Source organism: Salvelinus fontinalis, chromosome 37 (genome assembly GCF_029448725.1).
Source record: "Salvelinus fontinalis isolate EN_2023a chromosome 37, ASM2944872v1, whole genome shotgun sequence".
Taxonomy (NCBI): Eukaryota; Metazoa; Chordata; class Actinopteri; order Salmoniformes; family Salmonidae; genus Salvelinus; species Salvelinus fontinalis.
The window spans coordinates 6,715,128-6,743,048 of NC_074701.1; the positions used below are offsets into that span (position 1 = coordinate 6,715,128).

Sequence of the window (27,921 nt, forward strand, 5' to 3'; positions counted from 1 at the left end):
GAGAAAGAGAGCGAGAGAGGGAGAGAAAAATAGAAAAGGTGATAGGGAGCAAGACTGACAGGGGATTCGGTTGTTCATTTCAGAAACAGTTCGACAACTTCTGACTGACATTTTAACACATCTTTCTTTAGGCAGAGAGAGAGAGAGTTGGAAAGAGAGAGTTGTGAAAAACAGAAAATTGTCAAAGCCAGCACGCTTAGAGTAAGAATGAGTGGCTTGTAGTTACGCTAGCTGAGAGTAGTCACTGTAGGGGGCTGTGAAACTCCCACTGTCTCTCTGTCTCTCTCCCTCTCTTCTATCAAACCTCACATTCCACAGGCACTGACTCCTCTCTCTGCATGCTTCATTCCATTTCATTCATCCCACCTTCAGAACGACAGTAACAATAAGATTTAGCCAGAAAATTTATGCCAGCAACTGGCTTTGTTTCCCAAAGTCAACATTGTTAAAGGATCACCTGACATACCAAAAACACATACAGTCAGAAGGTTAAACTCCCCAAACTTCTCTCATTTAAAGGAATGAAAACAGTGAGAATGGGGGGGGGGGGGGGGGGGACTACAGTAAGGCTTCCTCCAAATCCACAATCCTATGTACACTGAATCATGGTTTCCCAGTGCCAAAGATGCATACACACAAAAGCCCCCTTTTGAAACTCTGAGAACTGCAAACTTCTAACTTCTAGAATAAATATATTTTTAAGAAATTCCTCTTTGCAAGGAGTTGCTGCTCAAAAGCTGCAACCGTGCTTTTCCAAAGTCTATAAGAACACTGGAGCTACTGTGGCTTTTGGTTCTGATCCAATATGTATGAGGAGAGGAGCTTCAAGAGCACGAGGCCCCCTGTTCCCTATTTATTGCACTACATAGGGCACCTTTTGGGACAGAGATCAGAAAGCTCTAAACATTCATATGTACTCTGTGCCAACGGTGCAGAGACCCTTGAACGGAGTCCTCCTTTACACTCTATCCTATAGTAATCCCCAGCTCCACAGTGGGCGGCTGGGGGCGAGCCTGTGCGTGTGGGGTTGAGCGTAGGCTTGGGCGATATCCAGATGGTCGGTATGAATGTATGACATTGTACCATCCTGGGATATTATGTAATACCGGCACTGAACACAAGGGGCGTTATTTTCAACCCCCGATGAGCCTCTGTAATGCTAATAAGCACATGTCAAATCCCATAGAAAATGCTAGCTAAATGCTAATGAGTGCATTGTAAAACAAACTATTTGCAAGCAGGGGATGGAACCGGTTCAGGGACCAGAACTGGAAACCCAAAAATAAATACATTTTTTGAGGAACAGAATCATAACCTGGAACGAAAGTGATCTATACTGTTCCGGAACAGAACATTTTTTTTTTTAAAGCATGGGAACTGGTTAATAATGTTCTTTTGTATTCTGAGCAATTTTTTCAGTCCCGCAAAAAACGCAACAAAGCAATCTATGCAAAGCCCTCACTTTGTCACTCAGAAACGTTTTCCAGTGTCTGACTGTCAGCTAAAATCTTTGCCAGTGCATATGTAGGCTACCTGCCTCTCCCCCTCCAAAGCATAGGCTACTGACGTTACAAGTGTGATTCAGAAATTAGGGAAAGATTTCTTTTAACTACAGAAGAACGGATTAACTTTTTCAATGCTAATTAAGGATACTATATGTATCACGTTCCACATTGGATTTATTAACTACAAAAATGTAAGATGTTTTTTTATTTCTGGTGCCGCTCTGCACACACAAGCTTGTTAGCTAGCTCTGGTCCAAAGTTAAGCCAACTCTCAGAAGTTCAAAGACATTCAAACTTCCTCCATAGAAGCCACTCCTCTGTAGGTATAATTCTGTGGACCTAATTCAGATAATGCAAATCATAACAACATGCCCAGCGCTTCAATCAAAGCATCCTCCTCCATCCTCTTTTGCTCTCCCTACACTTGTCTGTTCATCACGCATGTAAACAAATATACTCGATACCTTGCCCGCTTCATAGCCAGCTGCTCTATCCGCACTGATTGGTGAAGTAATTTAACATTGAGCTAAATGTTAAAAAATATCTATTTCAGAGCTTTAAAAAAATAACAGAAAGGAACGCAATTAACCAGTACTTTTTTGTGGGTTCGGACTGGTTCATAACATTATTTTGCAGGTTGGAACAGTGGAATGGAACAAAGAAATGTATGGTTCTGTTCAGAACGAAACAATTGGAAAATAATTTTGGTTTCAACCTCTGTTTGCAGGACAGACATGCTACTCATAGTTTGCTGCACGCACCAAACAAATATCAGACAGCACGGCTCTTGATGCAAAAGGATTCGTGCAGTCAGCATGCCAACTGCATGCTCCCTCAAAACTTGAGACATCTGTGGTATTGTGTTTTTGACCAAACTGCACATTTTAGAGCGGCCTTCTATTGCTCCCAGCACAAGGTGCATCTGTGTAATGATAATGCTGTTTAATCAGCTTCTTGATATGCCACACCTGTCAGGTGGATGGATTATCTTGGAGAAAGGAGAAATGTTCACTAACAGGGTTGTAATCAAATTTGTGCATAACCTTTTACAGAAATAAGCTTTTTTGTGCTCATGGAACATTTCTGAGATCTTTTATTTCAGCTCATAAAACATGAAATGAAATGTGACCAATACTTTACATGTTGCCTAAATATATTTTGTTCAGTGTAGTTGTAAAGACATCTAGCTGGCAGTTAGTTGTGAATTACATACTGTAACTAGATCACCTGGCGTATGTTCCACAACAGTCAGTGACTCACACAGCACCGTTCTCTCATTGTTGTGTGCTTGTAAACAAACACTGTGTGACTGGGTACTACCGGTAAGCATCATAATGAAAAATAATGTAAAAGCTGAAATGAAGCTACCAAGGTGCAAGCTACAAGACGAAATGTAGCTACAAATATAAAACATTTATTCAAAACTTCTAAGAAATTGTTTCAACGGTATTGTTGGTATTGAAAAACCATCCCGTGGCTATTTCCAAATACCCTGGTATACAGTATATATGGTATACCACCCAAGACTAATTGAGGGTTAGGGTACAGCACTGCAGGCTGCCATAGGGACAACTCTAGGACAGTAAAAGCAACAGTAAAAACACTATAGTGTGTGATTGTCAAATGCCCGCTGTAAATAAAACAGGATTAGAGTGGAAGACAGAGGGGCAATTGAGTGCCGAATCATGTCAGCCATGCTACTGAGCTATCGCTACGATTAGTTCATTCACCCTAGGAGGGAGGGAGGAAATGAAGGAGGGAGGGAGTTAATGGCTTGGATAATGCAACACTTCATTTGTCCCCTCCTCTTTCCCGCCCTTCACACGGGGTGAGGCCAAATTAGGCAACACGTGCATTTGAATCAACTCCATTTGAAGCTCTCTCTGCAGTGTACTTCCTGGCCTAACACCTGGGCTGTAGGGTAAAAGGTCTAATGTGATGGATTTACAGGGGATGTATGTGTTTATGTGGCAAAAAACAATACTAGCTATACTTGGATCAAACCACGTTTTGTAGATAGGGATCCTGAATCCCATGTGATGTGTAGAGTGAACACCCGAGTATAGAGGGAAAATGTGAATCTAGATAGATGCGCCAAACAATGTCTCTGAATATGAGAATAAGAACACACATTGGTTGATTTCGCATCATTGTCACTTTGAGATCAAGTGAAGGCATTCGATGCTCATCTGCACTTAAGTCACTGAAACTCGCCCTGAATGGGACACCTGGAATTAAAACGGCTGCGTCTGTACTATTCAAACTAAGTATTGAGGTGTGAAGTATACATTACAAATTATGGGAAAAAATTCTCAAAGTCAAGTACGGTTTACAATAGAAAACTTTACCCGTGAAACAGACAGAGCCCAATAGAGTGTCTGCTATGAGAAGGTGGTACTGGTAGTGGATGTTGGGATGGGGGGGGTCTAATTATATACTCCACCAGACCAGACGTGAGATATGGCTGGCAGCAACCCAGGCAGGGGCCCTGGGGAATGAATCTGTTCAGTGTCAGTTTGCACCAGGCCTAGGTGACAGGCCTGAGACAACCAGGGTTATCAGCCAACCAGGGGCCCCGGCCGGGCCCCTCTCCAACATTAACCCTCTCCACAGCCACCTCTTCCAGCACACACACACACACCCTAAAATTTTAAAGCTACTGTATATCAAATTAAATCTCAAAGGCTGACCACAACGCTCGTGTCGCGTGAAATCAATTTTGAAATCTATGTTATTCAATTATTGCACCCTCACTGCTCGCGCGCACCAACGAGCGTCTGCGTTGCCAAGGGCTAAAATAGAAGTTCTTTCTATTTCTGACGCAGATCGCGTTGCAAGTCCTGCCTCTCCCATCTCCTCATTGGTTTATAGAAGCAGGTACCCACGTGCCATCTCCTCATTGGTTATACCCACGTGGGTGACGGAAAAACGAACGAGGTCAGTGGCGGTAACGCACCCAATTCATGAAAGTTGCCAATCGCAATATAAAGTCAAGAGAAGAAAAAGCCTGGAAGGAAGAGAGATGACTAGAAACGATTCGGTTGATATCCCAGGACAAATTAGCTAGCAACAGCAAGCTAGCTAAATAGGACAAATTAGCTAGCAAGTGCAAGCTAACTAGCTAAATTGCCATAAATGTTTAATGCTTTTCGACCTGTCCCCAAATTAATATAATAGGTTCAGCATTCGTTTTGATATTTTAACCTCCGTGTCGTGATCGCGTTTGGTGTGGGGGGACAAAATACATTTATGTACGATGGCGCACGCGTGCAGCCGGTTTGGGTTCCGTGTTATTGGTCACATACACCTGTTTAGCAGATGTAGCGAAATGCTTGTGCTTCTATTTCCGACAGTGCAGTAATATCTAACAAGTAATCATTTTTTTATTTAACCATTATTTAACTAGGCAAGTCCGTTAAAGAACAAATTCTTATTTGTGAAATGCTTACTTACAACTCGTTCTCATTCTGAAAAATAAGGTAGGCCACTTGATTTCAACATCTGAACAAAGTGGACAGGCTAGCACGCTGATCAAACAGTTGGAGACAGAACGGTGTGTTCATAACAATTCAACTGTAATACACTACCGGTCAAAAGTTTAAGAATACCTATTCATTCAAGGGTTCTTCTTAATTTTGACTATTTTCTACATTGTAGAACAATGGTGAAGACATCAAAACTATGAAATAACACATATGGAATCATGTAGTAACCAAAAAAGCGTTAAACAAATCAAAATATGTTTTATATTTGACATTCTTCAAATAGCCACCATTTGCCTTGATAATAGTTTTGTACACGCTTGGCATTCTCTCAACCAGCTTCATGAGGTGTCACCTGGAATGCATTTCAATTAACAGGTGTGCCTTCTTAAAAAGTACATTTGTGTAATTTCTTTCCTTCTTAATGCGTTTGAGCCAATCAGTTGTGTTGTGACAAGGTAGGGGGTATACAGAAGATAGCCCGATTTGGTAGAAGACCAGGTCCATATTATGTCAAGAAAAGCTCAAATAAGCAAAGAGAAATGACAGTCCATTATTACTTTAAGACATGAAAGTCAGTCAATGTGGAAAATGCCAAGAACTTTTAAAGTTTCTTCAAGTGAAGTCGCAAAAACCATCAAGCTCTATGATGAAACTGGCTCTCATGAGGACCGCCACAGGAATGGAAAGACCCAGAGTTACCTCTGCTGCAGAGGATAAGTTCATTAGAGTTACCAGCCTCAGAAATTGCTTCCCAAATAAATGCTTCACAGAGTTCAAGTAACAGACACATCTCAACATCAACTGTTCAGAGGAGACTGAATCAGGCCTTCATGGTCGAATTGCTGCAAAGAAACACCTACTAAAGGACACCAATAAGAAGAAGAGACTTGCTGGGGCCAAGAAACACGAGCAATGGAAATTAGACCGGTGGAAATTTGTCCTTTGGTCTGGAGTCTAAATTTGAGATTTTAGGTGTGGGTGAACGGATGATCTACGCATGTGTATTTCCCACCGCAAAGCTCGGAGAAGGAGGTGTTATGGTGTGGGGTTGCTTGCTGGTCACACAGTCTGTGATTTATCTAGAATTCAAGGCACATTTAACCAGCATGGCTACCACAGCATTCTGCAGCGATATGCCATCCCATCTGGTTTGGGCTTAGTGGGACTATCATTTATTTTTCAATAGGACAATGACCCAACACAACTCTCGGCTGTGTAAGGGCTATTTGACCAAGAAGGAGAGTGATGGTGCTGCATCAGATGACCTGGCCTCCACAATCACCCGACCTCAACCCAATTGAGATGGTTTGGGATGAGTCAGACCGCAAAGTGACGGAAAAGCAGCCAACATGTGCTCAGTATATGTGCTCAAGACCATTGGAAAAGCATTCCAGGTGAAGCTGGATGAGAGAATGCCAAGAGTGTGCAAAGCCATCAACGCAAAGGGTGGCTATTTGAAGAATCTCAAAGATAAATATATTTTGCTTTGTTTAACACTTTTTTGGTTACTACATGATTCCATAGGTGTTATTTCATAATTTTGATGTCTTCACTATTCTTATACAATGTAAAAAAAAATAGTAAAAATAAAGAAAAACCCTTGAATGAGTAGGTGTTCTAAAACTTTAGACCTGTAGTGTACTTCGTTAGCTATCAAATAGACCAAAATTGTCTAGACCAAAATTGGCTAGACTTCAAATATAAAGATTAGCTGGCTACTCACTAGCACGTGGGCTTGTGCTTGAGAGATTGTTTATGAGAACTAGCTGTGTTCATTTTCTATGCCTGCTACAAGAAGTTGGTAATTATAAGTGAATGCGCATGGTTCTGGTTAAATTTGTAACGGGCATTTTCATAAACGGACTTGAAAGCCATATCTGTTATTATTGCAAAAAAAGCAGTTTAAACTATTTTTATGAAATAATGAAATTATTAGTGGGTCTTGTGATTGCGGAAGGCTTATATTTAGCCTTGGTGTAATTTCACAAAGCCTGGAATTAGATTATTGCCATATGTTCCCATGTCTTTTCCCTTTAATTGTAGAACGAAGCTCATTTAGAATTATTTTTTTAAACAAAATGCAGATATACAGTGCATTCGGAAAGTATTCAGACCCCTTGACTTTTTCCACATTTTGTTACATTACAGACTTTTTCTAAAATGGATTAAATAATTTTTCCCCTCAGCAATCTACACACAAAACTCCATAATGATTAAAAAAATAACAATAAGTGAAAACAACATTTACATAAGTATTCAGACCCTTCACTCTGTACATTGTTAAAGCACCTTTGGCAGCGATTACAGCCTCGAGTCTTCTTGGGTATGACGCTACGAGCTTGGCACACCAGTATTTGGGGAGTTTCTCACATTCTTCTCTGCAGATCCTCTCTAGCTCTGTCAGGTTGGATGGGGAGCGTCGCTGCACAGCTATTTTCAGGTCTTTCCAGAGATGTTCGATCGGGTTCAAGTCCCTGCTCTGGCTGGGCCACTCAAGGACATTCAGAAACTTGTCCCAAAGCCAGCCCTTATTGTCTTCAAATCTGATTTGATGAGATGTTCAGGAGTCTTATGGCTTGGGGGTAGAAGCTGTTTAGAAGCCTCTTGGACCTAGACCCGGTGCTCCGTTACCGCTTTCCGTGCGGTAGCAGAGAGAACAGTCTATGACTTGGGTGACAGGAGTCTTTGGCAATTCTTAGGGTCTTCCTCTGACACCACCTGGTATAGAGGTCCTGGATGGCAGGAAGCTTGGCCCCAGTGATGTACTGGGCCGTACGCACTACCTTCTGTATTGCCTTGCGGTCATAGGCTGAGCAGTTGCCATACCAGGCAGTGATGCAACCAGTCTGGATGCTCTCGATGGTGCAGCTGTAGAACCTTTTGAGGATCTGAGGACCCAAGCCAAATCTTTTCAGTTTCCTGAGGGGGAATAGGTTTTGCTGTGCCCTCTTCACGACTGTATTGGTGTGCTTGGACCATGTTAGTTTGTTGGTAATGTGGACAACAAGGAACTTGAAGCTCTCAACCTGCTCCACTACAGCCCCGTCCATGAGAATGGGGGCGTGCTCGGTCCTCTTTTTCCTGTAGCCCACATTCATCTACTTTGTCTTGATCACGTTGAGGGAGAGGTTATTGTCCTGGCACCACACGGCCAGGTCTCTCACCTCCTCCCTATATGCTGTCTCGTCGTTGTTGGTGATCAGGCCTACCACTGTTGTGTCATCGGCAAACTTAATGATGGTGTTGGAGTCGTGCCTGGCCATGCAGTCATGAGTGAAAAGGGAGTACAGAAGGGAACTGAGCACGAACACCTGAGGGGCCCCCGTGTTGAGGATCAGCATGGCGGATGTTACCTACCCTGAATAGGGAGGTGTTTAGTCCCAGGGTCCTTAACTTATTGATGAGATGAGGACACTACGGTGTTGAACGCTGAGCTGTAGTCAGTGGATAGCTTTCTCACATAGAGGTTCATTTTGTCCAGGTGTGAAAGGATGGTGTGGAGTGCAATAGAAATTGCATCATCTGTGGATAGAGGGTCTAGGGTTTCTGCGATAATGGTGTTGATGTGAGCAGTGACCAGCCTTTCAAAGCACTTCATGGCTACAGACGTGAGTGCTACGGGTCAGTAGTCATTTAGGCAGGTTACCTTAGTGTTCTTAACCACAGGGACTATGGTGGTCTACTTTAAACATGTTGGTATTACAGACTCAGACAGGGAGAGGTTGAAAATGTCAGTGAAGACACTTGCAAGTTGGTCAGCGCATGCTCAGAATACACGTCCTGGTAATCCATCTGGCCCTCAGCCTTGTGAATGTTGACCTGTTTAAAGGTCGTACTCACATCAGCTACGGAGAGCGTGATCACACAGTCGTCCGGAACAGCTGATGCTCTCATGCACGCTTCAGTGTTACTTGCCTCGAAGCGGGCATAGAAGTAATTTAGTGAGTCTGGTAGGCTTGTCACTGGAAAGCTCGGGGCTGTGCTTCCCTTTGTAGTCTGAAATAGTTTGCAAGCCCTGCCACATCCGACGAGCGTCGGTGTAGTACGATTCAATCTTAATCCTGTATTGAAGCTTTGCCTGTTTGATGGTTCGTCAGAGGGCATAGCGGGATTTCATATAAACTTCCGGGTTAGAGCCCAGCTCCTTGAAAGCAGCAGCTCTACCTTTTAGCTCAGTGCGGATGTTGTCTGTAATCCATGGCTTCTGGTTGGGGTATGTACGTATGGTCACGGTGGGGACATCATCATCAATCCACTTATTGATGAAGCCAGTGACTGATGTGGTGTACTACTCAATGACGTCAGCGGAATCCCATAACATATTCCAGTCTGTGCTAGCAAAACAGTCCTGTAGCTTAGCATCTGTTTCATCTGACCAATTTCTCATTGACCAGGTCACTGGTGCTTCCTGCTTTAGTTTGTAAGCAGGAATCAGGAGGATAGAATTATGGTCAGATTTGCCAAATGGAGGGCGAGGGAGAGCTTTGTACCCGTCTGTGTGTGAAGTAAAGGTGGTGGAGTTTTTTCCCTTCTGGTTGCACATTTAACATGCTGGTAGAGATTAGGTAAAACGGATGAGTTCTCCTGCATTAAAGTCCCCGGCCACTAGGAGCGCCGCCTCTGGGTGAGCGTTTTCCTGTTTATTTATGGCCGTATACAGCTCAATGAGTGCAGTCTTAGTGCCAGCATCGGTTTGTGGTGGTATGTAGACAGCTACAGAAAAAATACAGATGAAAACTGTTGGTAAATAGTGTGGGCAAAACCTTGAGACTTCCTTAGATTATGTGCACCAGCTGTTGTTTACAAATGTACATAGACCGCCACCCCTTGTCTTACCAGAGGCCGCTGTTCTATCCTGCCGAAAAAGCTTAAAACCTGCCAGCTCTATGTTATTCATGTCGTTGTTCAGCCACGACTCAGTGAAACATAAGATATTACCGTTTTTAATCTTGGCTGAGTGCTTAGGGTCGTTGCCCTGTTGGAAGGTGAACCGTCACCCCAGTCTGAGGTCCTCATTGCTTTGGAGTAGGTTTTCCTCAAGGATCTCTATGTACTTTGCTCCGTTCATCTTTTCTCTTTTTGATGCTGCCACCAACATGCTTCACCGTAGGGATGGTGCTAGGTTTCCTCCAGACATGGCGCTTGGCATTCAGGCCAAAGAGTTCAATCTTGGTTTCATCATACCAGAAAATCTTGTTTCTCATGGTCTGAGAGTCTTTAGTTGCCCTTCGGCAAACTCCAAGCGGGCTATCGTGTGCCTTTTACTGAGGAGTGGCTTCCGCCTGGCCTGATTGGTGGAGTGCTGCAGAGATCGTTGTCCTTCTGGAAGGTTCTCCAAGCTCCACAGAGGAACTCTGTCAGAGTGACCATCGGGTTCTTGGTCACGTCCCTGACCAAGGCCCTTCTCTCCCGATTGCTCAGTTCGGCCGGGCGACCAGCTCTAGGAAGAGTCTTGGTGTTTCCAAACTTCTTCAATTTAAAAAGGCCATTGTGGCCATTGATTTCGTGGGAACCATCAAAGCTGCAGAAAAGTTTAGGTACCCTTCCCCAGATCTGTGCCTCGGCACAATGTTGTCTCGGAGTTCTACGGACAATTCCTTTGACCTCATGGCTTGTTTTTTGCTCTGACATGCACTGTCAACTGTAACACCTTGTATGGACGTGTGTGCCTTTCCTAATCATGTCCAATCAATTGAATTTACCACAGGTGGACTCTAATCAAGTTGTAGAAACATCTCAAGGATGATCAATGGAAACAGGATGCACCTGAGCCCAATTTCGAGTCTTATAAAAAAGGTTCTGAAATCTTATGTAAATGTAATATTTCAGTAAAAAAAATATATACATTTGCTAAAATTGCTTTGTCATTATGGGGTATTTTATGTAGATTGATGAGGAGAAACAAACTATTGTATCAATTTTAGAATGAGGCTGTAATGTAACAAAATGCGGGAAAAGGGGTTTGAATACTTTCTTTTGTATATCATGAATCATACAAAAGCTTGAAAAAAAAGGGATATGATTTTTAGGCCATATCGCCCAGCCCTATGATGAAGTGAGTGTGGAATCTGCACATACCATCTGTGTGAACGAGTCAGATTACAGTTCCAAAAACTGTAAACAAATGAGGTAAACATTTTCAGATGAATGACCAGAAAAGGCTGAAACTTGGCAAAATGGACAGAGGAGACTGGAGTGTGTTGAGAAGTTCCTTGTGGACTGATGAAGAGGTTGGAACAGGAAGAATTCTATGTGTAAGCTTTGATGCAGTTTATCAACCTTTCATTGTCAAATCAAAGCTATGAAAGTTATTTTCAATAAAGTAAAATTATTGAATAAGAATTTTCGCTCTAGGCAAGATATAACAACCTGGTCTCAAAGCATTTAGAATTATTCTGTACGTAAATCAGAGTGCCACATTTAATATGATATGTTATGTTTGGTATGGTTACATAAAACAGATGGTTACTTAAGGCAAAAACGAAAGTAGGGTGGCTGGGTTGTGAGTTCAAATATCATCATAGACAACTTAATCAAATTAGCAACTTTTCACTACTTTTAACCTACTTTGCAACTACACTTAGCATGTCACCTAACCCTTCTCAAAACCCTAACCTTAACCCTTTACCTAACCCTTCCCCTAACCGTAACCCCTTAATGTAACTCCTAAACTTAACCCTAACCCCTAACCCTAAGCCACCTAGTTTTGCAAAATCGTAACATATTGTACGTTTTCCAATTCCTTAACTTATAATACGAATTGTAATTCGTAACATATCATACTAAATGTGTGTCTCGGATTTACATACACAATAATATGAAATGCTGTAAGACCGGGTTGGATATAGTTTACTGCTGTCACAAACTGAAATGATGTAGAGGAAACGTTGGATGTGCTGGGTCAGGTCTGACATTTCATGGGGAACGTAATGGTCTTCCTACACAGGCCACTCTGGTCATAAGGGTCATGTTGATAAAAGGGTAAAGAGTGTTTGCAGGGGCCTCTGTCTTTGGCCTGTTTATTGACTGGAGACTGCAGGACCACATCAGTGTTTGAGACCCCTGGCCTCCAAAGACACACATGCACAAGAACACACACACAACAGGGAGGAGCCTAACCTTTGATATCCTGAGGTAAAAAAGGACATTCCCCTTATACCGTTTATACTACCATACAATAAGGCCAAAACAATGGAACCCTTGAGGCCACAGATCTCAGTGTGTAATAACATGAGCATTATGTAGCCTAGTTTGATTTGTTCCCTCAAAAGCAGCATACACGAACGATTGTGTTTACCGTCATGCTCTTCTATTCTTGTAGGGACCAAAAGGATAGTAAAACAAGGAAAATTCTCCCTCGTGGGGACATTTCCCACATCCCCATGAAGACAAAGGCTATTTTAAATTTAGGGGTTAGGTTTAGGGTTACAATTAGGATTAGGTTAAGGGGTTAGTGGTTAGTGGTTAGGTTTAGAAGTTAGGTTAGGTTTGGGTTAAGGTAAATAGGATTATGAATGGAAATTTATTTTAGGTCCCCACGAGGATAGAAGAACAAAAAGTGTGTGTGTGTGTGTGCATATGTGTGCCTCTTTAAAAAGATCATGGGTAGATTGTTTCCCTATAAACAAATAGTTTATAGGGAAAGGGGATACCTAGTCAGTTGCACAACTGAATACATTCAGCCAAAAATGTGTCTTCCGCATTTAACCCCACACCTCTTAATCAATCAGAGAGGTGCGCGGGGCTGTCTTCGTCAACCTCATCGGCGCCCGGGGAGCAGTTGTTGTTTGGGGGTTAACTGCCTTGCTTAAGGGTAGAACAGCAGATTTTTCCACCTTGTCAGCTCGGGAATTCAAACCAGCAACCATTTGGTTACTGGCCCAACGCTGTTAAACGCTAGGCATTTAAGAGCTTTAAGCGGTACACAATAAAGCAATACTACGTACTCGAGACACCAGATCCCCCCCCCCTTAACTCCCTCTCCTACCATCTGCTCCAACCCAGTCTCCAGTCTCCAGCCTCCAGACCTAGAACCTGATCCAGTACAAACGTTCTAGATTACCACATGGATCCTCTAATCATGGCAGCGGAACCACTTCAGTGGAAACGATAAACCAAATATGGTTTTCATGACTCCTCTCTGCTGCACAGACCATGTCTGGTTCCTGTATACAACCCTGAGGCAGAGCTTGCTTTGTTGAATAGTAAATCTAAACAACTGTATACTGTGGAAAACCACTGTTACTTGTTATACTGGGGCACTATATTGTTTTGTTTTTTTTTGGGGGGGGGGGGGGGGGTAATCAACATGGGGGAAAAAAATTGTGCCAGGTTTCATACCATAGTATTAAACAATATTACGTCTATTTATATGGTAATAACATTCATCCATGGTTTAAACCATCCAGTACTGCTGTAAGAAAGATGTGCTGCCTCTTCAAAAGTGAGGAGAAACTGTATAAGGATTGGTCTGAACCACAGATCCTCTCCAGCCACCCATTTGCATTAGATCAAAGACAGGCCTGGGAGGAATAGCTTGCATTGCGTGAGGATGGTAACTAAACACTTCAAGTCCATCTCTCTCTCCATCTCCACCCAGCTCCTACTCCAGTCATCTTGTGAAATTAAAGACCCAGTACAGTCAAAAATGTGATTTCCTGTGTTTTATATTTCCACACAAGGAGGTTGGAATAATACTGTGAAATTGTGAAAATAATGATATTACCCTTTTAGTGTAAGAGCTGTTTGAAAAGACCGCCTGAAATTTCAGCCTGTTTTTGTGCGATAAGCGTTTTGGCCCGCCTGGTGTCATCACTAGGCGGTAAATTAGTTAATAGAGCAATAAGAAAGAGAGCTCCAATCCTCTCTGCCAACAACAGCACATGTTCAGTTTTCCCCTCCCGACTCAGACCACTCAGTCATTTCTAGCAAAATTCTTGCTTGAGAAATTTCTCCTTGCTAAGAAGCTATGATTTTTGTATATTTTTGACCATTTTAATTCAAAACAATCACAGTAAAGTATTTAATTGTCACCCAGAAATGATTTGATATTGCGATAAAAACAGCTGCATTGGGCCTTTAAAATGACAGATTTGCAGAGAAATATGCTTTGATGATGAAGTAGTCTTTTCCTGGGAATGTAAAAACCCAGGGAGTGGGAAGAACAACAGGCAGGGATAACATGGGGCTGTGGGGCACACATTACACACTAGTAAGCTACATTTACATTATGGATGTTTAACTTTATAAGTGGCTTACATCTAAGCTGAGAGTGCTGCGTCAAGAGCCCTTCACTTTTCAGCTTCAAATGGATACAAGATCGAGATAAAGAATCCAAACGAAAGCCAGGGGATAGGCTTTGCAGATAGGCCAACTGCGTTTATAGGGCAAAAACGTACATTTCATAGAGACAAAACATTACGATAAACAGGGGCGAACCCCTAAGAAACAGAACTAGCATAGCATCCCTTATCAACACGAGTTGTTTTCCTAAGGCCCTATAAAATCCACAAAACAGACAATGCGGAAGGAATTAAGCAATCCAGAAAATAAAATGGAATTTAACAATTAAAAAATATATTTATATTGAATTTAAGTCGGGAATCAACTAAATGTAAAGAACAGTTATTAATTTGCAGAAGTTTATCATTAGACATGAACAGAATGCGTCGTGAAGTGATTCGTATTTCCTGCATCTTTGTAAAGAGGAACGAGAGGGGGGGGGGGGGGGGGGTCTCATTGCCTCTTTACAAAGTTGCAGGAAATACGAATCACTGAAGCATTCTGTTCATGTCTTATGATGAAACTTGGGTCTGGTCCAACTCGAGGTGTCTCCCCAAAAATGTACCCCCATCCCCAATGTAAAAAATATTTCCACATACCTCTCCGTTTGCTGTACAAAAAAATTGCACCGCCTCCACCCTCATAAAATGTACTCATAAATAATGATTACCACCAGAAATTACAATAACTGTAGCAACCCTGTGATTATAAACATTGATATTGACTTGACCACTTCAGCATGGTTTTGTGGCACAGTCGATGCCATGCAGGGCCCTAGCACTACACAGCTGAATGAAATAACCAACTCATCTTCAACCTTTGATTATTTGAATCAGCTGTGTACTGCTAGGGCAAAAAACGAATTGTGCACACAGGGGGGAACAAGTTTGAACAAGTTTGGGGAACCCTGGGCTAGGGTCCTCAGAATTAGTTTTTCCCCACAAAAGGGCTTTATTACAGACAGAAATACTCCTTAGTTCCATCAGCTGTCCAGGTGGCTGGTCTCAGACAATCCCGCAGGTGAAGAAGCCGGATGTGGAGGTCCTGGGCTGGCGTGGTTACACGTGGTGTGTGGTTGTGAGGCCGTTTGGACGTACTGCCAAATTCTCTAAACCAACGTTGGAGGTGGCTTATGGTAGAGAAATTAACATTAAATTCTCTGACAACAGCTCTGGTGGAAATTAATGCAGTCAGCGTGCCAATTCCACACTCCCTCAAAACTTGAGACATCTGTGGCATTGTGTTGTGTGACAAAACTGCACATTTTAGAGTGGCCTTTTATTGTTCCCAGCACAAGGTGCACCTGTGTAATGATCATGCTGTTTAATCAGCTTCTTGATATGCCACACCTGTCAGGTGGATTATTATCTTGGCAAATGAGAAATGCTCACTAACAGGGATGTAAACAAATTTTTGCATAACATTTTAGAGAAATAAGCTTTTTGTGCGTATGGAAAAATTCTGGGATCTTCTGTTTCAGCTCGTGAAACATGGGACCAACACTTTTATATTTTTGTTCAGTATATATAAAATATATGCAACTAATGTTCCACCAACAGCCAATGAACCACACACAACCAATCTGCAAACCGATTACTGACTTTGAGATCTTCATAGTGGTTTGCGTTGTCAATACCACAATGAAATAGAGTATGTAAATCTCGACAAACAGAAAATACATCTCGCCCTACTCAGTATCAAAGGCCTGGCTTAACAATCGCTGAATGTCAATCAACTTTTTGGTGTTTTGTAACAGATGTCTCTCTCCATTCATCAAATGGCAGGTATGCCGTTTGGATGCTGGAATTATATTAGAGTGGAGGGGAAGAACGTGCCTACAGGTAGCCTACAGGAGACTTTGGAAGTAGGGTAATCAGATTAAAACATTATAACTGGTTGTGTTTATGCCACACATAAAAGGTAATACAGTGTAAAAATGTAATGACAAATATTTAGGCTATATTGAAGCCTTACGTTCGAGGTTGAGTAGTAGCAGCTCGGGACGGAAAGGAGGCAGAACAAGCGTTAAGCTTTCCTGAATAACTGGACCTGTTGGGAGCATAGGTGATGATTCACCTATTCTGATTCAAACGCAATGGATGAAATTAAACATTCCAATAACAGGGCTTTTCGCCATTATTCAAATTACATTTTTTTCAAGCCTAGAGTAGAATTCTACTCAATTGTACTCACTTGAAAACAATAATGCAACATTCATTGCATTATGGTGATGTAGGCTAGTCTAGGTAGTATTATACACTGCTCAAAAAAATAAAGGGAACACTAAAATAACACATCCTAGATCTGAATGAAATATTCTTATTGAATACTTTTTTCTTTACATAGTTGAATGTGCTGGCAAAAATCATAATTTCCAAATTATCAATGGAAATCAAATTTATCAACCCATGGAGGTCTGGATTTGGAGTCACACTCAAAATTAAAGTGGAAAACCACACTACAGGCTGATCCAACTTTGATGTAATGTCCTTAAAACAAGTCAAAATGAGGCTCAGTAGTGTGTGTGGCCTCCATGTGCCTGTATGACGTCCCTACAACGCCTGGGCATGCTCCTGATGAGGTGGCGGATGGTCTCCTGAGGGATCTCCTCCCAGACCTGGACTAAAGTATCCGCCAACTCCTGGACAGTCTGTGGTGCAACGTGGCGTTGGTGGATGGAGCGAGACATGATGTCCCAGATGTGCTCAATTGGATTCAGGTCTGGGGAACGGGCGGGCCAGTCCATAGCATCAATGCCTTCCTCTTGCAGGAACTGCTGACACACTCCAGCCACATAAGGTCTAGCATTGTCTTGCATTAGGAGGAACCCAGGGCCAACCGCACCAGCATATGGTCTCACAAGGGGTCTGAGGATCTCATCTCGGTACCTAATGGCAGTCAGGCTACCTCTGGCGAGCACATGGAGGGCTGTGCGGCCCCACAAAGAAATGCCATCCCACACCATGACTGACCCACCGCCAAAGCGGTCATGCTGGAGGATGTTGCAGGCAGCAGAACGTTCTCCACGGCGTCTCCAGACTCTGTCACGTCTGTCACATGTGCTCAGTGTGAACCTGCTTTCATCTGTGAAGAGCACAGGGTGCCAGTGGCGAATTTGCCAATCTTGGTGTTCTCTGGCAAATGCCAAACGTCCTGCACGGTGTTGGGCTGTAAGCACAACCCCCACCTGTGGACGTCGGGCCCTCATACCACCCTCATGGAGTCTGTTTCTGAACGTTTGAACAGACACATGCACATCTGTGGCCTGCTGGAGGTCATTTTGCAGGGCTCTGGCAGTGCTCCTCCTTGCACAAAGGCGGAGGTAGCGGTCCTGCTGCTGGGTTGTTGCCCTCCTATGGCCTCCTCCACGTCTCCTGATGTACTGGCCTGTCTCCTGGTAGCGCCTCCATGCTCTGGACACTACGCTGACAGACACAGCAAACCTTCTTGCCACAGCTCGCATTGATGTGCCATCCTGGATGATCTGCACTGCCTGAGCCACTTGTGTGGGTTGTAGACTCCGTCTCATGCTACCACTAGAGTGAAAGCACCAACAGCATTCAAAAGTGACCAAAACATCAGCCAGGAAGCATAGGAACTGAGAAGTGGTCTGTGGTCACCACCTGCAGAACCACTCCTTTATTGGGGGTGTCTTGTTAATTGCCTCTAATTTCCACCTGTTGTCTATTCCATTTGCACAACAGCATGTGAAATTTATTGTCAATCAGTGTTGCTTCCTAAGTTGGTCAGTTTGATTTCACAGAAGTGTGATTGACTTGGAGTTACATTGTGTTGTTTAAGTGTTCCCTTTATTTTTTTTGAGCAGTGTAGTATTGTCCACAAGGCCATACAAATTGGATTAACTGTATAACAGATTATTTTTGATTTTGTGAGGTGAGCCAGCAAAAAAAAATTATCATACTAATAATTTTACAAAAAATGTTGTACTCCTTGTAATAATACAAAACAACCTTTGTACAACACCTAGCAACCTCACCAAGAGATTTCAACCTTTTATTATTCCTACTTGACACCAATGTGGCAAACGGCAGGACAAGGAAGTGAATCCGGGTCACTGGCGTGAAAGGCAAACACCCAATTGTGCCAATAGGGATAACCCACTTGGTAGGAATTGTATAATGGCTCATTAGCAAGGATTATCACAGTATAATGGTTTTGGATTGACAGTCACCCCTAGGGACCAGTAGGCTTGGGTGATATACCATTTATACCATCTAAGATGTGGAAAATAAATTATATCCAGCTCATGGCTCCAGCTATGCATTTGTTTTGCTAACTTGCTAGCTAAGTGGCTAGACGTTACGATACATCAAAGACATTCAATCCCCTCCTGGATGAAGATCCCTGTTGCCTAAATAGTTTTGTGCATCATTTTTTATTTAATTTAACATTTTCCACATGCGAGTTCCAAATTTATCTAACGGTCGCCCCAGCGCGAGTTGTTTTATGCACGTGATGTCAAAATGCACTCACTCACTGTTCCAACTTGATGTCAAAATGCACTCACTGTTCCAAAGCGTGATTGTTACGCAACACGACAGTTAACACGCGCTGCCTGCTAATTATCTGTAGGCTGTTTCAACTTGTCATTTCAAATGATCTTCTAACAAGTTGTACTTTCTAACAGTTTCAATTGAGGGCCTCCGCAGTGGTCTAGCTGTGCCACTAGAGATTCTGGGTTCGAGTCAATTACATTTGTATGGCCTAAACAAGAGCTTTTTGAGCTGCGTGTCTCATGTCTTGGCTGTCTTGACTTCCATGCGCAATGAGGCACCTGGCCTCTCCACTGCCTTTCCGCTATTCCTTTATGTTCTTGTGGATTTATACAGGAAATTGGTGCAGATTGAATGATTTTATGTGTGGTACGATTGTTAGTTAAGATCTGGACCAACAATCCACCTACCACTATTGTCACTATGGATAGAGGGCAGGATAGAGTTGACAGTATAGTAAGCGAAAAAGAAAAGGGTAGTGCATAAGGGAAGTACAAAAACACCTTGATAGGAGGCGCATGCAAGGAGATGAGGACATTTGGCTATATGGAATAAATTACATAGTAAAACCTGCAAAATGAGGACCGTAAACCAGGGGGGAAATGCACTCTGCCATGTGCCCAATATAAATATATAATTTAAATCACACAACCCTCCACAAAGCAACAAAAGAAAGTTTGACAACTCTACCATATTTTGGACCAGCTCCACCCCCCCGGATATTCAAAACTCCTTGCACACAGAACACCCAGCTGGTGATGGTGATATAACTGAGTAGAACAATCCTTCTTCACCAGACTGACAACATTACCTACATCCTTCATTCCTATACATTTCAAAGCAATAAAATGCCCCCCATGTGCGCTACCATCACATGTGCACTACAAAAACACCACTAAACAACAGCCTCTTGCTAGGTGTTCACTGGAATTAAGGGAAACGTAAACCTGGAAAATCAAAACGGAGGGGGAAAAAACACATTTGAGAGAAAAAACCCAGAATCAGGCAAAAAATCTAACATTTTATAAGGCCCTATTTCCCCCTTCTAATCTCAGTTTTATTCTAGTATATATATATATGTGTGTGTGTGTGTGTGTGTGTGTGTGTGTGTGTGTGTGTGTGTGTGTGTGTGTGTGTGTGTGTGTGTGTGTGTGTGTGTGTGTGTGTGTGTGTGTGTGTGTGTGTGTGTGTGTGTGTGTGTGTGTGTGTGTGTGTGTTCACACGCGTGTGGCATGATACCTCCTTGATCATGTGCATGAGGGACATTACTGAAGCGTGTTAGAATGTGATCTGGTTGTGAGTGTACCTGGCTCTGGTCTATTCATCTCCCTAAAAGAACAGAGAGCCATTCCCTTCAGAGGCCTAGTGCAGAGAGTGGAGTGGAGGGGAGTGGAGACAGACGGGCGATCGTGCTCTCAACTTCAGCAGAGTGAATTTTTCTAAAGGAACACATACACCTGGAAGGAATACACGTGATGCAGCCAACTACATTTCATTTCATTTGATAGGCAGAGATCAAAACATACCCTAAATATGACATGAGAGTTAAGAGTTAATGGGCAGGATAAGAACATTCCTTTCACAAAACTAGGAAGGATCACTGGCTTTTTCTTGGCTTTGTAACACCCTGCAGAGGTTATGAACTTTCGAGTCTTTATCAACTGGTTGGAAGGATTCTGATCTTTTTTCTATCCCTCTTGTTTTCTTCGTTCTTCGTTTCATTGGCACCGACCCCCCCCCCCCCAAAGCTGTACCCCATAGCATACACATGGCTGGAGCTAAGAAAAGCATGGCAAGTTGGCCAAGAAGACAGACCTGCAAAAATAGCAACTATCTGAATGAATATGCTAATAAGCCAATATGAAAGCCTATCTTGACTGTGTCTTTGAGGAATTTAGTAGAATCGTGTGCATCGTGCACAGTGCATGCATACCAACATGGAGGAGAACAACTGTATTTTCCAGTGTGGGATACAATATAATTTTGTAACCCCATCTTTTCCATTTACAATAAGGTTAGGCCTATACCATCAAGAGTACACAGTTAACAAGATCAATATGAGAGTAATAAGCACTTAGGCGCAATGACACCATAGTATTAGATGAGATATGTGTTGCAAATAAAGCAATGTTACATTCTTCTCAGCAGGTAAACTACTTTCAATCTTTAGGTAGGCTATGTTACAGTGTTGCATATGTCCGGTGAGAGCCTTTTAAAGTTGAGTGTGAACCTCAACATTTCGACTTTATTTTCTTCAGATAGAAATGGTGGCATACTTTTACAGATGTCACGTTCCTGACCTGTTTTCTGTTTAGTTTTGTGTGTTAGTTGGTCAGGACGTGAGTTTGGGTGGGCATTCTATGTTGTCTGTTTCTATGTTGGTTTAGGGTTGCCTGGTATGGCTCTCAATTGGAGGCAGGTGTTTGGCGTTCCTCTAATTGAGAGTCATATTTAGGTAGGCGGTTCACAGTGTTTGTTTGTGGGTGGTTGTCTCCTGTGTCCGTGTCAATGTTTGCACCATACGGGACTGTATACGGTTTGTTCATTTCATGTAGTCTGTTCCTGTTCATTTCGTTCGTCACGTTGTATGTAAGTTCGTCGTTCAGGACTGTCTACTTTCGTTTTGTTATTTTGTATCATTTTCAAGTATAGTTCGTTTTGTCTTGTTAAATAAATTCATCATGTCATTTCAACGCGCTGCACCTTGGTTCAATCCCTGCTCCTCCTCTTCTGATGAAGAGGAGGAGGATTATCGTTACAGAACCACCCACCAATCCAGAACCAAGCAGCGGTTTAAACGGAGTAAGGGACAGCACAAGAAGGAGGAATGGACTTGGGACGATGTATTGGACGGTAAAGGTTGCTACACATGGGAGGAGATCCTGGCTGGAAGGGATCGCCTCCCATGGGAACAGGTGGAGGCACTGAGGAGAGCAGAGGCTACTGGAGTGAGGAACCGGAGTTATGAGGGGACGCGTCTTGCACGGAAGCCCGAAAAGCCCGTGAGTAATTCCCAAAAATTTCTTGGGGGGGGGCTAAGGGGTTGTGGGCCAAGGGCAGGTAGGAGACCTGCGCCCACTTCCCAGGCTAACCGTGGAGAGCGGGAGTACGGGCAGACACCGTGTTACGCAGTAGAGCGCACGGTGTCTCCTGTACGTGTGCATAGCCCAGTGCGGGTTATTCCACCTCCCCGCACTGGTAGGGCTAGATTGGGCATTGAGCCAGGTGTCATGAGGCCGGCTCAACGCGTCTGGTCTCCAGTGCGTCTCCTCGGGCCGGCATACATGGCACCTGCCTTACGCATGGTTTCCCCGGTTCGCCTGCATAGCCCAGTGCGGGCTATTCCACCTCGCCGCACTGGCAGGGCGACCGGGAGCATTCAACCAGGTAAGGTTGGGCAGGCTCAATGCTCAAGAGAGCCAGTACGCCTGCACGGTCCGGTATTTCCGGCGCCACCTCCCCGCCCCAGCCTAGTACCTACAGTGCCTACATTACGCACTAGGCTACCAGTGCATTTCCAGAGCCCTGTTCCTCCTCCACGCACTCTCCCTATAGTGCGTGCATCTAGCCCGGTGCCTCCAGTTCCGGCCCCACGCACTAAGCTACCAGTGCGTCTCCAGAGCCCTGTACACACTATATATTCTCCCCCTACTAATCCTGATGTGCTTGTCCTCAGCCCGGCGTCACCAGTGCCGGTACCACGCATCAGGGGTAGAGTAGGCTTTGAGGATACAGTGTGCCCTGTCCCTGCTCCCCGCACTAGTAGGAAGGTGCTTATCATTAGCACGGTGCCTCCAGTTCCGGCACCACGCACCAGGTCTACAGTGCGCCATATCCGGCCAGAGCCATCCGTCTCACCAGCGCCATCTGAGCCATCCGTCTCCCCAGCGCCATCTGAGCCATCCGTCTCCCCAGCGCCATCTGAGCCATCCGTCTCCCCAGCGCCATCTGAGCCATCCGTCTGCCAGGAGCCTGCAAAGCCGCCCGTCTGCCATGAGCCTGCAAAGCCGCCCGTCTGCCATGAGCCTACAGAGCCGTCAGCCAGACAGGAGCCGCTAGAGCCATCAGCCAGACAGGAGCCGCTAGAGCCGTCAGCCAGACAGGATCTGCCAGAGCCGCCAACCAGACAGGATCTGCCAGAGCCGCCAACCAGACAGGATCTGCCAGAGCCGCCAACCAGACAGGATCTGCCAGAGCCGCCAACCAGACAGGATCTGCCAGAGCCGCCAACCAGACAGGATCTGCCAGAGCCGCCAGCGAGCCATGAGCAGCCAGAGCCGTCAGAGCGCCATGAGCAGCCAGAGCCGTCAAAGAGCCATGTGCAGCCAGAGCCGTCAGTGAGCCATGTGCAGCCAGAGCCGTCAGAGAGCCATGAGCAGCCAGAGCCGTCAGAGCGCCATGAGCGTCGTGAGCCGTCAGCCTGCCATGAGCGTCGAGAGCCGTCAGCCTGCCATGAGCGTCGAGAGCCGTCAGCCTGCCATGAGCGTCGAGAGCCGTCAGCCTGCCATGAGCGTCGAGAGCCGTCAGCCTGCCATGAGCGTCGAGAGCCGTCAGCCAGCCATGAGCATCGAGAGTCGTCAGTCAGCCATGAGCTGCCCTTCAGCCTGAAAAGGCTGGATACCCAGAACTGCCCATCAGTCCAGAGCTGTCTCTCTGTCCGGAGCTGCCTTTCAGTCCGGAGTTGCCCCTCTATCCTAATCTCCCTCTCTATCTTCATCTATCTCTATAGTCTTATCTATCCCTCTATCTTGATTTATCTCTCTGTCCTGGTGTTATCTTTATTTAATATATTATTAAGAGAATTGTGTGGGGGAAGAAAGAGGGTGGACATTCTTTGTGGGAGGAAGTTAGGATGGATTATGGTGGGGTGGGAACCGCGCCCGGAGCCTGAGCCACCACCGTGGTTAGATGCCCACCCAGACCCTCCCCTAGACTTTGTGCTGGTGCGTCCGGAGTTCGCACCTTGTGGGGGGGGTACTGTCACGTTCCTGACCTGTTTTCTGTTTAGTTTTGTGTGTTAGTTGGTCAGGACGTGAGTTTGGGTGGGCATTCTATGTTGTCTGTTTCTATGTTGGTTTAGGGTTGCCTGGTATGGCTCTCAATTGGAGGCAGGTGTTTGGCGTTCCTCTAATTGAGAGTCATATTTAGGTAGGCGGTTCACAGTGTTTGTTTGTGGGTGGTTGTCTCCTGTGTCCGTGTCAATGTTTGCACCATACGGGACTGTATACGGTTTGTTCATTTCATGTAGTCTGTTCCTGTTCATTTCGTTCGTCACGTTGTATGTAAGTTCGTCGTTCAGGACTGTCTACTTTCGTTTTGTTATTTTGTATCATTTTCAAGTATAGTTCGTTTTGTCTTGTTAAATAAATTCATCATGTCATTTCAACGCACTGCACCTTGGTTCAATCCCTGCTCCTCCTCTTCTGATGAAGAGGAGGAGGATTATCGTTACAACAGACTGCAACATGACAGCCAGATGTAGGTAAACGTAAAGAAACGGGTAGCGTTTGGCATCGAAACAATGACAAAGTTCCGAACAAATATCGGTTGACTGTCATGCCTTGATCATGGAGCACAATCTATGGGACCAGAAGTATATTATTATGCATTTGTCGAACTAACCCATTTATAGATGCAAACTACCTTTAGCGCCTATTGATGAAGGTATATTCTTCCCGGGGTACTTTTGTTAAGGGTTTGGTCTAAACATTTGCTCAATTTTCTTTTTTTTTACAAAAAGTGTAATTACTACACACATTTATAGGGTTAGGGTTCCCATGTTACAGTGCTTGTATGTTACAACGCTTGTTTAAGGAAGAGACCACCTGTGCCAATTATCTATTTAGCGTGCTCCGAACACCTGTGTGTAAGCATAACTGGGGAGGAAGTATAGTTTGTCAACTGAAGGAACACACAGCATAAGGATCTGCGCAAATCTGCTACCATAACCACGGGAAGTAGTTTGGGGGTGGGGGTGCTGCGATTTTTGGACCGACGTGGGGAGGGATGCAGAAGCAAAAACATTGCAAGTACTGAAGACATCTATATTGGTCTGCTAATACAGGACTAGTAAAGGCCCAGTGCACTACTTTTGTGAGAGAAAAAAAATCAACTAAATGTATTTGAATGTTTACCAGCATCTGTAACTTGAGTCTGATAATAATCTGTACAAAACATTTCATCTGATAATACTTGCTTGATATACGTTTTTCCTGCTTCTTGAAATACTTGCAACTTATTTCTATGGTGGGGGTGCAACTCATTTCTATGTGAAAACTCAAATGATCTATTCATTCCTTTTCCGTTTTAGTAGATGCTCTTTTTCAGAGCAATTTACAGTGAGTAGCGAGTGCATACCTATGGGAATCGAACCCACAACCTAAGCATTGCAAGCGCCAACTGAGCCACATCACCACGTCATCACAAACCACTTGATGTCTTAATGTACTCAATTACTGTATTGTGCATTGTTTTTCTTCATGGTTATGGAAAGTCTACAGGTACAAACCTAGATGACCAGATGACAGTAATGAACATTTACATGAAGTGGTTTGTAAGGATGGTCAATTAATACTGCACAAGAAGTGGTTGTCTTCCATGACATTTGATCAAGAAAATTATTTAATTTGATGTGGATGTTTTTGCCCATAACGTTACACCTTTTGATGTAAATGTTTGAGCACAGGGTTTTGTTCTTTCTGGATTCCATTAGAATGACAATTGCAGAGAAAGGGACAGGGCAACAACTCTTACAATTCCAACTATTGAATCCTGCAAGACACTGTTCTTAAATTCACTACGGTTGGTCTAATCCTGGATGCTGATTGGTTAAAACCGCACTCCAGCCGGTGTCTATTCCACAAGATAACCACCGACTAAAGCTATGACGTTGAAATGCCTATTTACTCTGTTCCATCTCACTGCGCAATCCACTCTCATCAGCCCAGCCAGGCAATTTATAAACTTGATCTCGACTTTAAAAAGCATCATCTCCCATTTATTTTAGACTAGATTTGTATAAACCTTGCTGTCTGTCTCTCCGACATTTGCAACATTATTTCAAAATTGAAATTTGATCTCCAGCTGTCCCATAGTAATGAACATCCCTGGAGTCGGAGGAGACAGACAAGGCAGCTTTTCTCAGCCAGTCGAAATCATAAATTATCTGGCATCATTGTTATGGATATATACAAGGAAATATCAATAGAAAACAGGTAAAACAAAAGAAAATACAGCTAGTTTGATGTCTTTCCAACTTCAGTTTGAAGTGATTGTGGTAGGTGTGTTGTTGGCTAGCTCCTCTGAACAACAGTGTCCTGACAAGAAAGAACATGTTCTATGCCAGGCGCATCATTAGCTCATTATTATGGATGTATCCAAAAATAAATGTCACCATAAAACTGCTTAAACAAACACAAATACAGCTACTTTGCTGTTATTCTGGCTGAACTGTTTGACGTGACTGTAAGTTAGCCGTAGTTGGCTAGCTAGCAAGCAAGGGATAAGAACGTTGCCAGCCAGTATGGTAATGGTACATTTAGAAAAAACGACTGGGTAGCGTCCATAGATAGAAATAGAAAACAGAAAGACTGAACGACTGGGTCGCGTGTCTGGCAACCGAACCAATAGAACGAACGACCAGTCGTAGCAACCCTAGATTTGTGTCAGGGCTATATCTTGTGGAAGGATGAAATAGTATGCATACATTCATCCCAAAAAGTTTTTTAATGGAAATATGTCAATCATTATTTGAATATGTTGGTAACCCGTTGTATAAAAGTGATAATGCCCTCGAAGATGGTGTTTGGAGGATATATTGGCACGGTTTGCAGGCCCGAGACGAACAACACCCGTGACAATATATCCTCCAAATACCGGCTTCTCGGGTATTATCGCGTAATTATACAACTATTTTTTTTTGCCAAAGCAGAGATGCTGTGGGAAAAAATTGCCGCCCTACAGATGTCTATATCTGTCCCTAATACTAGTAAAGGCTGGTGCACTACTTTTGTACTAATATATATATATAATATAATATATATATATATATATACACAATTCTATTTATTTATTTATTTTCCTTCTTCTGGGTGTGCTGAAGCACCCCTACTTCCCAGGGCTGTCTGCTACAGTATCTTTTTATTGTTAAGATTATTTCAGGCTGAGAGAAGGGGCATATCAGCATGTTTCGAAACCCGTTTTGCAAACGATTATTAACATTTCTAAACATTAACACACAGCGTCGGATTGTAGTTCACAGGCAGCCAACCGTGGGCAGTTATCTACCGAAAACCCTATGAAGAAGCTAATGTCAAACTTGATCTAGAGAAACTGTATCACAACCGGCCGTGATTGGGAGTCCCATAGGGCGGCGCACAATTGTCCCAGCGTCTTCCGAGTTTGGCCGGTGTAGGCCATCATTGTAAATAAGAATTTGTTCTTAACTGACTTGCCTAGTTAAATAAAAGGTTAAATACAATTTACAAAAAATGGCAAATAATGTATAGAAACTCCGCGCTTGAATTCCTTAGCTCGGACAATACTTTATGAGCTAATAGGCTGATCGTGTGCAGCCTTGCGAGTTTATAGCTTACCTTTCATGCAAATAATGCCAATTGAGAGGAAAGTAGCCACCGGTGGCTTTCTGGTGTTGGTAACCTCAGAGTTTGTATTGCCTTCTCGCCGTTGTCGGTCATTCTTCGTAGATAGTTCCATGATTGTAAGCTACTTGGTACTAGAGACTGTAGCGACAAAAGGAAAACAAGGAACTCCGCACGTCTGCGCCAAAAGAGCACAACCTATGCAGGTCGAGCAGAAGGTATGACAACCTACTTCAACCACCTCTCCGGGAATACGAAGAGGGAAGACAACCACGTAAAAGAGCACTGTTTAGATATGACTGAATAGTTAGATAAATTTGGAAAACAAGTTTGCCATATATCCCATGTTCTTCTTGTAGTCTGTGCAAATACTAGATTAATATTCCCAATCTTTTGGTTGATTTCGTACTCCACCTCTCTCGTATGAGCCGTCCACCTAGAAATCCGATCAAAAGACCTGGTCAGTCCTGAACCCACATGAGTCTCTGGTGCCTGGAACTCGTCTTTTTCTCCTACAACGCGCACTCTTACTCAC

General features: G+C 43.7%; 1 protein-coding gene across 1 annotated transcript in view; it reads right to left on the reverse strand.

The window, feature by feature from the left end:
• The window catches only part of LOC129836021 (inactive tyrosine-protein kinase 7-like), a 190,290-nt gene extending 162,369 nt beyond the window's left edge, over positions 1-27,921 (reverse strand). The window contains exon 1 of the mRNA XM_055901759.1: positions 27,381-27,921. Within this exon, the coding sequence (XP_055757734.1) occupies positions 27,381-27,501 (121 nt within the window). The 5' untranslated portion in view covers positions 27,502-27,921. The remainder of the gene's footprint in view (positions 1-27,380) is intronic.